General features: G+C 41.4%; 1 protein-coding gene across 1 annotated transcript in view; it reads left to right on the top strand.

Moving 5' to 3' along the window:
- Positions 1-1066: 1066 nt before the first annotated feature.
- Positions 1067-11704, top strand: part of entpd5a (ectonucleoside triphosphate diphosphohydrolase 5a) — a 48444-nt gene continuing 37806 nt past the window's right edge. Inside the window, exons 1-4 of the mRNA XM_048600030.1 lie at positions 1067-1099; positions 1186-1329; positions 2454-2529; positions 10994-11029. Coding sequence (XP_048455987.1) covers positions 1067-1099; positions 1186-1329; positions 2454-2529; positions 10994-11029 — 289 coding nt within the window. The remainder of the gene's footprint in view (positions 1100-1185; positions 1330-2453; positions 2530-10993; positions 11030-11704) is intronic.

The following is an 11704-nucleotide window of genomic DNA, read 5'->3' as shown; positions in this document are numbered from 1 at the left end:
GAGCAGGCTCGAAGGGCCAGACGGCCTACTCCTGCTCCTAGTTCTTACGTTCTTAAGGTTAACACTCTGCATTTATACTGCTGCACGCAAGTGACAAAGTTCCAAGTGATATCAGCGAGTTTATTTGTTCATGTGCCTTGTTCTTTCTCTTCTCTTTCTGGGGTGTTTGGGGAGGCAATTAAGATCCTTCCCTTTTTCGTTTTACACATGTTCTATGCTTGAGAGCTTCCCAAAACTGTTTACCACCGATATTTTACGCTCCCCATGATTACTTAATTTTCAACAATCATGGAGATATTAAGAGCACTGGGATGGTAGACAGTGAAATTGATGAATCACAGTGATTTTTCATACAGCAGTTCCTATGTTTTTGTTTTCAACAACAGCACCGGTCTTAATCTGTAAGCTATATCTCCCAAGTAATTATTGAACTTGGTACCCAGACAGAGTGAGCCCAAGGAAGATCTAATATGCTTTTGGCAGAGATGGGCTTTTAGATACAGATACAGGAACTTTTTAAAGGATCTGTTAGCATTGGATGATTGAGTGAATTAACTGTTTTATATTAACTGTTTGATTCAGAATGTTGCTAATTGTTTTGGAACATTATAGATTGTCCCTGCTGCTCTGGAGGGATCTGTCAAAATGCGAACAAAGTTTTCAGAGAGGGTTATGGGAATGTGAATTGGCCTGAATCTCCTTCAGTGAAATGGCAATTCTTAATAGATTTTAAAAAAACTTCTTTCAGCTTCATGGCTACAGAGCATCCAACAGGCAGAAGAAAGCCTTTAAGGAGAACTGTGCACTTTTAAGTAAACAGTGTGGCAAAGGGAAAATCTCCACTGAGTGCCCTATTCACTTATTAGAAATTGAAGTGTTGATAACAGTTATTGTATACATAAACATGTATGTATAGTTTGAACCCTATCGACACTTGTGGTGTTTCCTTTATCGTCTAGTGGAAAATTAACAGCATTTTAATGAATCACATACAACTTTTATACAAAAAAGGACATTGTACTGAGTCAAACAGTGACTACCTTCATAGCGCTGAGCTTTGTTTATTATGCTATCATTTGAAATCATTTTCTGTGTACAAGTAATCAGCTCTGGCATACTCGATATATTGTGCACAACGGACAGTGGAAGGCCTGTTGTTTAAAGCCCTATGTTGTTGTATTTTAGGGTGCAGAGACTGTACGAGAACTACTGGATGTGGCAAAGCAGACAATACCTTCAACCCACTGGCATACTACCCCTGTGGTATTAAAAGCCACAGCAGGACTGCGACTGCTTCCAGAGCAGAAAGCCCAAGCTTTGCTATTAGAGGTGTGACCTTGTAATGTATTGATGCCATTGTAAAAACCCAGCTGTATTGCTATTATGTGGAAAAAGAGCCAAATTCAGTATTCTGGACCACTTCAATATCTTGGTATCAGGCAAAGTCATTTGTGTGGGTGAAGTCACAGAAAGTGATCCTCAAAATGCCAATAAGCTCCTATGTAGTAACAAGGATTTTGACTTTTCCAGTTATCAAGAATCAGTGACTTTTTTTTTAAACAGATCATATACTCTTTGAGCTTGGTAACACTTTGAAGACTGGAACTGTGCCATTTTATGAGGAAAATATGTTGCTTATGCCCAAGGAAAAGTGCTCAAACCAGCCTCGCTGACTTGTTTATGCTACCTAGACACAAATCAGAAAGATCCATGGTATTATCCTGATTTAAACCACACCAGGGTAGTTTGCAAATTTGAATTCAGCATATTTTTAAATATCTAAAAATAAGTCTTTATCAATAAAATAATTAAGTTATTATAATAAATATCCAATTAGTTCACTAATATCTATTTTAGCATATAAAATTTGCTTTCCTTATCCAAACTAACATAAATGTAAATCTGAGATAACAAGGTGTAGAGCTGGATGAACACAGCAGGCCAAGCAGCATCAGAGGAGCAGGAAAGCTGACGTTTCGGGTCTAGACCCTTATCTCAGATTCTCCAGCATCGGCAGCTCCTACTGTAAATGTAAATCTAACATTTCCTGCCTGGGCAGGAAATGACTCATGAGTCATTCGCTTGTTTCAAGTCATCAATGCTTCAAGAAGGAGGCCTATGACCATCATTTCAGGATAGCTACAAAAGGCAATGAATGCTGGCCTTGCCAGAAACCCCCACATTCCAAGAATGAACTTGTTTCATATGCTTCTGAAGCACTGTGGCTTCAAGAGAATTGTATCCCTGTAGGGAGGATGATTCTTTGAAACAGTACTGTGGAAGGTGGAAAATTGTGAGAGCTATTTGATGGATGGTAAGGGGAAACAGTAAAAATGAGAATCTAACCTTGAGGGCGATTTTAAAAAATAGACAAAACCACATGGAGTTGTTGGTCAATCGGCATATTATAAAATAAATCAGTAATTGCACTAATGTGTGTATTCTCAATCCAGGTCCAGGAACTATTTGAGGATTCTCCTTTTTTAGTACCAGATGACTGTGTTAGTATAATGAATGGCACATATGAAGGTTGGTACCAAAATTTCGAGTGTGCTTATTTTCTCCTCTGTTGCTAATTGTATATCTAGATTGGGAATTACTTCCCAATTTTTAGAAAATTAATTATTTTCTACTGCACCATTTGAGTTGGAAAGGGACAATATAATTCTATGACCCTCTACAAATTTGATGACCAACTAGATATCATTTGAAGTCTACATTAGTTATGCTGAGTTATGATAATTTAAGTTGCAAATTAGATATAATTATTTGTATTACGAGTACTTGCTTCCTCAACAAATATGAAACCTCCCGTCTTTCCTGCCTTGAGGACAAAGGTGTGTGGTTTGCGCTGCTGTATTCTACCCAGCATTTAGAGGTGTGTGTGTGTGTGTGTGTGTGTCTGTGTCTGTGTGTATTGGATGCTAAAATGTATTGGTCTTGGATAGATATTTTGAAACAAACTGTTCAGACCTATTGTAACTTGAACCTAGGACTTCTGACTCACAGGCAGGCGAACTAAGACTTGAGCCCCCTTGGAGTTTGATAAAATTGATCCTGTGGTCAATAGGCCTTTGTTCACCCAATTCAGATTTTTGCATGAAGACTGTCCATTTGCGTGAATTGCTGGGAGGAGCTTATTTGAGCATGTGTCCATTTCAGAAGTTGGTTAGTGAGGGAGGAGATGGCAGGAAGGCTAGAGTAAAAAAAAAGATAGCAAATTTTGGCAGAATTGAATAACATAATCATTCAAATTAGGTACATAAAGCAGGGCAAGGTTTACAATTGGGGGAAGGGTAATTACAATTCTGTTAGGCAAGAACTGGGTAACATAAAATGGGAACAGATGCTGTCCGGGAAGAGCACTATTGAAATGTGGAGATTGTTTAAGGAATGCATACTGCGTGTGCTCGATATGTTTGTCCCTAGCAGGCAGGGAAGATGCGGTTGAGTGAGGGAGCCTTGGTTCTCGAGAGAGGTCGAACGACTGGTTAAGAGGAAGAAGGATGCTTATGTAAGTTTAGGAAACAAGGAATGGAAAAGTCTCTAGAGGGATACAAGTTAGCCAGGAAGGAGCTGAAGAAAGGGCTTAGGGAAGCTATAAGGGGGCATGAGAAAACCTTGGCAGATAGGATCAAGGAAAACTCCAAGGCTTTTTACACGTACGTGAGGAATAAGAGAATGACCAGAGAAAGGGTAGGGTCGATCAAGGACTGTAAAGGGAATTTGTGCACAGAGCCTAAAGAGATAGGAGAGGTCCTTAATGAATACGTTTCTTCGGTATTCACAACTGAGAAGGGCCTAGTTGTAGAGGAGGACAGTGTGAAACAGGCTGGTAGGCTAGAGGAGGTCGATGTTAGTAAGGAAGATGTACTAGGAATTTTGAGGAAGTTGAAGATAGATAAGTGCCCCGGGCCTGATGGAATTTATCCAAGGATTCTATGGGAAGCAAGGGAAGAGATCTCAGGGCCTTTGGCAATGATCTTTTTGTCCTCACTGTCCACGGGTCTAGTGCCGGAAGATTGGAGAGAGGCAAACGTCATTCCCTTGTTCAAAAAAGGGAATAAGGATAACCCCGGAAATTACAGGCCAGTTAGTCTTACTTCAGTGGTGGGCAAATTTTTGGAAAGGGCTCTGAGAGATGGGATTTATGATCACTTGGAAAGGCACAGTTTGATTCGTGATAGTCAGCATGGATTTGTGAGGGGTAGATCATGCCTCACAAACCTTATTGAATTCTTTGAAGAGGTGACCAAACACATGGATGAAGGTAGAGCAGTGGATGTGGTATACATGGATTTAAGTAAGGCGTTTGATGAGGTTCCCCATGGTAGGCTCATGCAGAAAGTAAGGAGGCATGGGGTAGGGGGAAATGTGGCAGATTGGATTCAGAATTGGCTGACGCTTAAGAGACAAAGGGTGGTAGTGGATGGAAAATATTCAACATGGTGCTCAGTTACGAGTGGTGTACCACAAGGATCTGTTCTGGGTCCTCTTTTATTTGTGATTTTTGTAAATGATTTGGATGAAGGAGTGGAAGGGTGGGTAAGTAAGTTCGCGGATGATACAAAGGTGGGTCACGTTGTGGACAGTGCGGAGGGCTATTCTAGTTTACAAAGGGACATTGATAGGATGCAAAGCTGGGCTCAGAAGTGGCAGATGGAGTTTAACCCTGAAAAGTGTGAGGTGATTCATTTTGGAAGGAAAAACTTGAAAACAGAATACAGGGTTAATGGAGTGTGGAGTGGAGGAGCAGAGGGATCTTGGGGTTCAAGTCCACAGTTCCCTGAAAGCTGCCACTCAGGTGGATAGACTTGTTAAGAAGGCATATAGTGTGCTACCTTCCATTAATAGAGGGATCGAGTTCAAGAGCCGTGAAGTTATGCTCCAGCTATACAAAAGCCTGGTTCGGCCACATCTGGAGTATTGTGTCCGGTTCTGGTCGCCTCATTACAGGAAAGATGTGGAAGCATTGGAAAAGGTGCAGAGGAGATTTACCAGGATGTTGCCTGGAATGGAGGGAAGGTCTTATGAGGAAAGGTTGAGAGAGCTCGGGCTTTTCTCTTTAGAATGACGAAGGATGAGAGGTGACTTGATAGAGGTGTACAAAATGATCAGAGGTATAGATAGAGAAGACAGCCAGAGACTTTTTCCTAGGGTGGAGGTATTACAAGGGGGCATAGTTTTAAAGTGAGTGGAGGTAGATATAGGGGAGATGTCAGAGGTAGGTTCTTTACTCAGAGAGTGGTCGGGACGTAGACTGCATTGTCAGAGAGGGTAGTGGAGTCGGCCTCATTAGCATTTAAGCGGCTATTAGATAGGCATATGGATAAGGTAGGGGTGGAGGTTAGATAGACCTTAGGATTTGGGTAAAAGTTCAGCACAACATCGTGGGCCGAAGGGCCTGTACTGTGCTATTCTGTTCTATGTTCTATGTTCTATGTTCTAAATTATGATAGTATTGAGTAGCAGGCTAGGCTCCAGGCGCCGCCTCCTGTTTCTATTTCTGATGTTATATCCCTGACCCAGTTCTACCTCTCAACTCCTTCATGGCCTCTTTGGTGTCAGACTGTTAGTTTGAAATCCTAGCTAAACTAATTTCGAATTTCTATTCCTGATGCGCCAATTCCCTGCTTACTGCCTCAGGCTGAAACAGACAACTTGCTATCTTGTTGTGTTTGTTCCTAAGCTCTACTTCTGACTCCATATCCTCTCCACCATTAAGACCTGCCAGCTCCATAATATTGTCATCCTCACCTCAGCGTTAATACATATACTACTGCAAGTTTCATTCATACTTTAGTTACCTATAGACTTGATTGTTCCATTGTTCTCCTGCCGGACCTCCCATCCTTTTAGTCTCCATAAATTTGAGATGGACCAACTCCATTTACTTATTACTCCTGAACATGTGTCTGCATTGGCTTCCAGATTGGCAATACTTTGAATTTAAAATTCTCACCCTCCTGTTCAAATGCTAACTACCAACCCCTCCCCATCACAACCCATTCTGTTTCCAATTCATTGGGCCCTCTATATCTCTGTGTCCTCCTTTGATAAGGTGCTGCACAGGAGGCTGCTAAATCAGAAAAGAGCCCATGGTGTTTGGGGCAAGGCCCTGGCATGGATTGAGGAATGGCTGACTGGTAGAAGGCAGAGAGTAGTGTTAAAGGAGTCTTTTTCAGGATGGTAGCTGTCAACTAATGGAGTTCCACAGGGGTCAGTGTTGGGACCACAAGTATTCACGTTATACGTAAATAGTTTGAATTGAGGAACGGAGGGCATTGTTGCTAAGTTTGCAGATGACACAAGGTAGATGGGGTGGGGAAAGGTAGTGTTGAGGAAATGGGAAGGCTGCAGAAGGATTTGGACGTGCTAGGTGAATCGGCAAAGGAGTGGCAGATGGAATTCAATATGGTAAAGTATGACATATACACATTGGTAGGAAGAATAAAAGCGTGGACTATTTTCTAAATGGGGAAAGGCTTGGGAAATCTGAAATGCAAAGGAACTTAGAAGTCCTAGTTCAGGATTCTCTTAAGGTTAAATATGCTGGTTCAGTTAGCAGTTAGGAAGGCAAATGCAATGTTGGCGTTCATTTCAAGAAGTCTGGAAAACAAGTTTAGAGATGTACTGCTGAGGCTGTATAAGGCTCTGGTCAGACCACAATTGGAATATTGTAAGCAGATTTCGGCCTCATACCTATGGAAAGGTGTGCTGGCATTGGTGGGAGTCCGGAGGAGGTTTACAAGAATCATCCCAGGGATGAAGGGCACTCCGAATATGAGGAATGGTTGAGAACTCTGGGTCCATACTCAATAGAACTTAGAAGAACGAAGTGGTATCTGATTGAAAGTTAGAGGATACTGAGAGGCCTGGACAGAGTGGACATGGAGAAGATGTTTCAACTAATAGGAGAGACTAGCACCAGGGGCAAAGACTCAGGGTGAAGAGTCAACTGTTTAGAAACTAAAATGAGGTAGAATTTCTTCAGCCAAAGGGTGATGACTCTGTAGAACTCATTACTGCAGAGGGTTATGGATGTCAAGTCATTTAGTGTATTTAAGACGAATGGATATGTTCTTGATTAGTAGCGGGATTGAGGGTTACGGGGAGAAGGCCGGAAAATGGGGTTAAGAAACATATCAGCCATGATTGAATGGCAATGCAGACTCGATGGGCTGAGTGGCTTAATTCTGCTCCTATATCATATGGTCCTATGGTCTCCAGCTATACATTGCTCTGAGAACTCCACATTCCTCCAGCTTTGGCTTTTTGGCCCCATCTATTTAACATAACCATGGTCTGATATGCCTTCAGACATCTAGGCATAAACTCTGAAATTGCTCCATTTAACCCTGCCAACCCTAATCCTTCAAGACTACCTCTTTTGGTTGCCAGTCTTGACATCTCCTTTATTTCAATGCAGCTTTATCTGATTACATGCCTGCAAGGTACCTTAGAATGTATTACCAGTTTTAAATAGAAATGCAAGCTGTAAAGCTAACAGTACACAGCAGATTGGGCAGCATCTATAGACAGAAGTTGAGTTAATGTTTCAATTCAATGGCCCTTCATCAGAACAGGAGGTCATACCAAATAATTTTAATAAATATGAACAAAAATGCAAATTATAATTGTATTCATTTTATATTTCATCTCATTATTTGAGCAAAGTTTGTTGTTGTGATTGACAATCACATGTTCCTTTAAAAAAACTTTTTTTTAAAAGACATTCCTTTCAGATAAAAGAAGATTAATAGATTTTATGGAATTGTTAAATTTTGTTGTGAATTACTGATTCAGATTCATTAGCATTTACTTCACTTGTCTCAGGTTTTAGTTTTTATGAGTCATTGAGTCATACAGCATGGAAGCAGACCCTTTGGTTCAACTCATGCGTGCTAACCAGGTTTCCCAAACTAAACTAATCCCATTTTCCTGTGTTTGGCCCATATCTAAACCTTTCATGTACCCGTCCAAATGTCTTTTAAATGTTGTAACTGTATCTGTATCTACCATTTCCTCTGACAGCTTGTTCCGTATACACATCACCCTCTGTGCGAAAAAGTTGCCCCTTAGGGTCCCTTTTAAATTTCTCCTCTCTCACCTTAACCCTATGCCTCTAGTTTTGAATATCCCTGCCATTGGGAAAAGACCTTTGCTATTCACCTGATCTATGCCCCTCATGATTTTATAAACCTCTATATAGTCAACCCTCAGCCTCCTACACTCCAGAGAAAAACGTCCCAGCCTATCCAGCCTGTCCTTATAACTCAAACTCGCCAGTCACTGTAACATGCTTATAAATCTTTTCTGCACTTTGTCCAATTCTTCCTATAGCAAGGCAACTATAACTGTATGCAGTACTCCAAAAGTGACACCTTTACAGCTCCACCATGATGTTCCAACTCCTATACTTAATGCTCTGACCAATGAAGGCAAGTGTGCCAAATGCCGCCTTCACCACCCTGTGTACCTGTGACACCAGCTTCAAGGAACTGTGCACCTGAACCCCAAGATCTTTCTATTCCACAACACACCCTAGGGCTCTACCATTAACTGTGCAAGTCCTGCCCTGGTTTATCCTACCAAAATGCAACAATTCGCATTTATCTAATTTTTTTTATTCATTAACGGGATGAGGGCATCTCTGACCAGGCAGCATTTATTGCCCATCCCTGATTGCCCAGAGTGCAGTTGAGAGTCAACCACATTGCTGTGGGTCTGGAGTCACATGTAGGCCAGACCAGGTAAGGATGGCAGTTTTGTTTTCTAAAGGACATTAGTGAACCAGGTGGGTTTTTCCTGACAATTGACAATGGTTTCATGGTCATCATTAGACACTTAATTCCAGATATTTTTATTGAATTCAAATTCCACCATCTGCCGTGGCAGGATTCGAATCCGGGTCCCAAGGACATTACCTGGGTCTCTGGATTAACAGTCCAGCGACCCCAAATTAAGCTCTATCTGCCACTTCTCAGCCCACTGGTCCAGCTGATCAAGATCCCTTATGATATAACTATCTGCTTTTTATATTGGTAAACCAAAATTTGTCACTATTATAAATGTTATTATGGCTTCGACTTTTGAAATCTAGTGATTCATGGTCTTGATGTAAATTGCTTATGAAAGGAGGATTTGGGATGATTTCAGATTTTGGATCTGTGGGTCGACTATGAGGGTGTTGCCTTTGGATTTTATAGAATCATACCGGACAGAGCCTGTACAACCCTTGGAATAATCTAAGCGACTCTGTTCTTCAAAGTTATATCCCACCTCATAGGGTATGTGGCGGCCATTTTTTTATTTATGTATTTACTTGTGGGATGTGGGCATTCCTGGCTGGCCAGCATTTATTGCCCATCCTTTGTTACCCTTCAGAAGGTGGCGGTGAGCTACCTTCTTTAACCACTGCAGTTGGGGCTTTAATGTCAAGGGCTGTCACTCTCACCCCACCTCTAGAATCCCTCACCTCTAGTGCCTCTAGTTCTGGGCCGGAAGCCCCGGGTTAAAGTGCTACCTTCTTGAGAGGTGTTTCATGACATATCTGAACATATTAGTGTGGCACAAAGGAAGGTGGTTGTGGTTGTTGGGGTCAGTCATCTCAGGTCCAGGCCATGTCTATAGGATTTCCTCAGTATATAGTCCCAGGCCCAACCATTTTCAGCTGCTTCATCAATGACCATCCCTTAATTGTAACTTCAGAAGTGGGGATATTCACTGATGACTGCATAATAGTCAGCACCGTTCATGACTCCTCACATTCTGAAGCAGTCGAGGTCAAAATACAGCAAGATCTGGACAATATTCAGATTTGGGCTGATAAGTGGAAAGTAATATTTGCTCCATACAAATGCCAGGTAATGACCATGTCCATCCCATGACACTCAATGGCATAATCATCACTGAAGCCCCCACTGTCAACATCCTGAAGGTTACCAGTGTCAGAAAACTGAACTGGACTAATCACTAGCCCAAAGATATGGAGGCTAGGTGGATTGGCCATGTTAAGTTGTCCATAATGTCCAGGGATGAGCAAGCTAGGTGGATTAGCTATGAGAATGCAGGGTTTCAGGGATAGGGTAGGGGGTGGGTCTGGGTGGGATACTCTTCAGATCCTCAGTGTGGACTTGATGGAATCAGTGGGGACTTCACCAAAAATCCATAGACAGCACCTTACAACACCTGACCACTTCCATCTAGAAGGACAAATGTAGCAGATACATGGGAACATCATCACCTGCAAGTTCCCTTCCAAGTGACCATTCCTTCGCTGTCACTGGGTCAAAATCCTGCAATTGCCTCCCTAATAGCATTGTGGAGTACCTGCACCAAATGGATTGCAGTGGTTAAAGAAGGTAGCACAGCATCACCTTCTAAAGGGCAACTAGGGATTGGAAATAAATGCTGGCCCAGCTACCATCTCCCACAAGTCATGAGTGAATAGAAAAATGTTGATGAAAATATTTATATGGCCGTCCTTTTTTTAAAAATTATAATTGAATCAGTTTCCTCCAAGTCAGTCAGAGCATTCAATATCATGATCAGTTGCTGTGTTTTTATTCCCACCAAAATCACCTCAGGTTCTGACCTCTCTGCAATATTTTGCCAATTGTCTTACTGAAAGGCATGTTTTTGTATTAACGAGAGGAATGTGATGCATAAGGTCAGTGGGTTATATATGTAAAGAACCAAAGGCTATAATTGTAAAAAGATAAGGAAACCATAAACTGAATGTTACCTGAGCACATTAAGCTGGTTGAAGTATTCGTTAAATAAATAATGGCCCAGTGCTTAATTTATTACAGAACTGAGAAAGGAGAGAAGTGCTGTGATCCAGAGAGTTCTGGAGAAAAGTCTTAACAAGGGAACAAGCTAAAGAGCAGTCTCCTGCATTGCATTCACATTGTTTTGTGCACCTGCTGTGTTATTAAATGTTGTCTAAATATTTTGTTGGTTGTGCTGATTACATTTTATTTTTTTGTAGGAATTTTAGCCTGGATCACAATAAACTTCTTGACTGGTAAGTGTGTATTTTCTCTTCTTCCTGCCGATCATCCTCACTGATAGTAGGAACTGCAGCCTTCCTGCTCCTACGATGCTGCTTGGCCTGCTGTGTTCATCCAGCTCTACACCTTGTTATCTCGGATCATCCTCACTGTTTTATTTATTGTAACGTGGACGTGCTGGTGTTGGCCTGGGATGGACAAGGTCAGAAATCACACAACACCAGGTTATAGTCCAACAGGTTTATTTGAAAATATAAGCTTTCGGAGCCTCAGTCCTTCTTCCAGTGTTAGTGAGAGAGGTAGTATCAGACACAGAATTTATAAGTAAAACATCAAAGGTTCACACCATTGATGAGGATGTACTAAACAAACCTAAGATGCTGTTAAATCTTTAATCAGTTAGAAGGTTTTAATTGATTAATATGTATATGTAAATCCCCGAATTCCTTTCAAGTCACGGTCCAGTGTTAAGAAGAAGTGACATTTTAGACCAGACAATGCGTGTTAGGTGTGAGACCTTGTTTAGAATCTGTTTGTGGTTTAGTTTGGAGTCAGACTGGTTTTATTTCTAAAGTAGGAATTTATAAAACTGTGTGTTTTTTGAACAAAATAAAATGTATCTGCAAATACAAGTTCACTCCATAGATATGTGTGTGTGTATGTGTGTGTGTGTGTGTGTGTGTGTGTGT

Source organism: Rhincodon typus, chromosome 8 (assembly GCF_021869965.1).
Source record: "Rhincodon typus isolate 14 chromosome 8, sRhiTyp1.1, whole genome shotgun sequence".
NCBI lineage: Eukaryota > Metazoa > Chordata > Chondrichthyes > Orectolobiformes > Rhincodontidae > Rhincodon > Rhincodon typus.
Note: the sequence above shows the minus strand (reverse complement) of the source record. Positions and strands in the feature narration are given on the sequence as shown.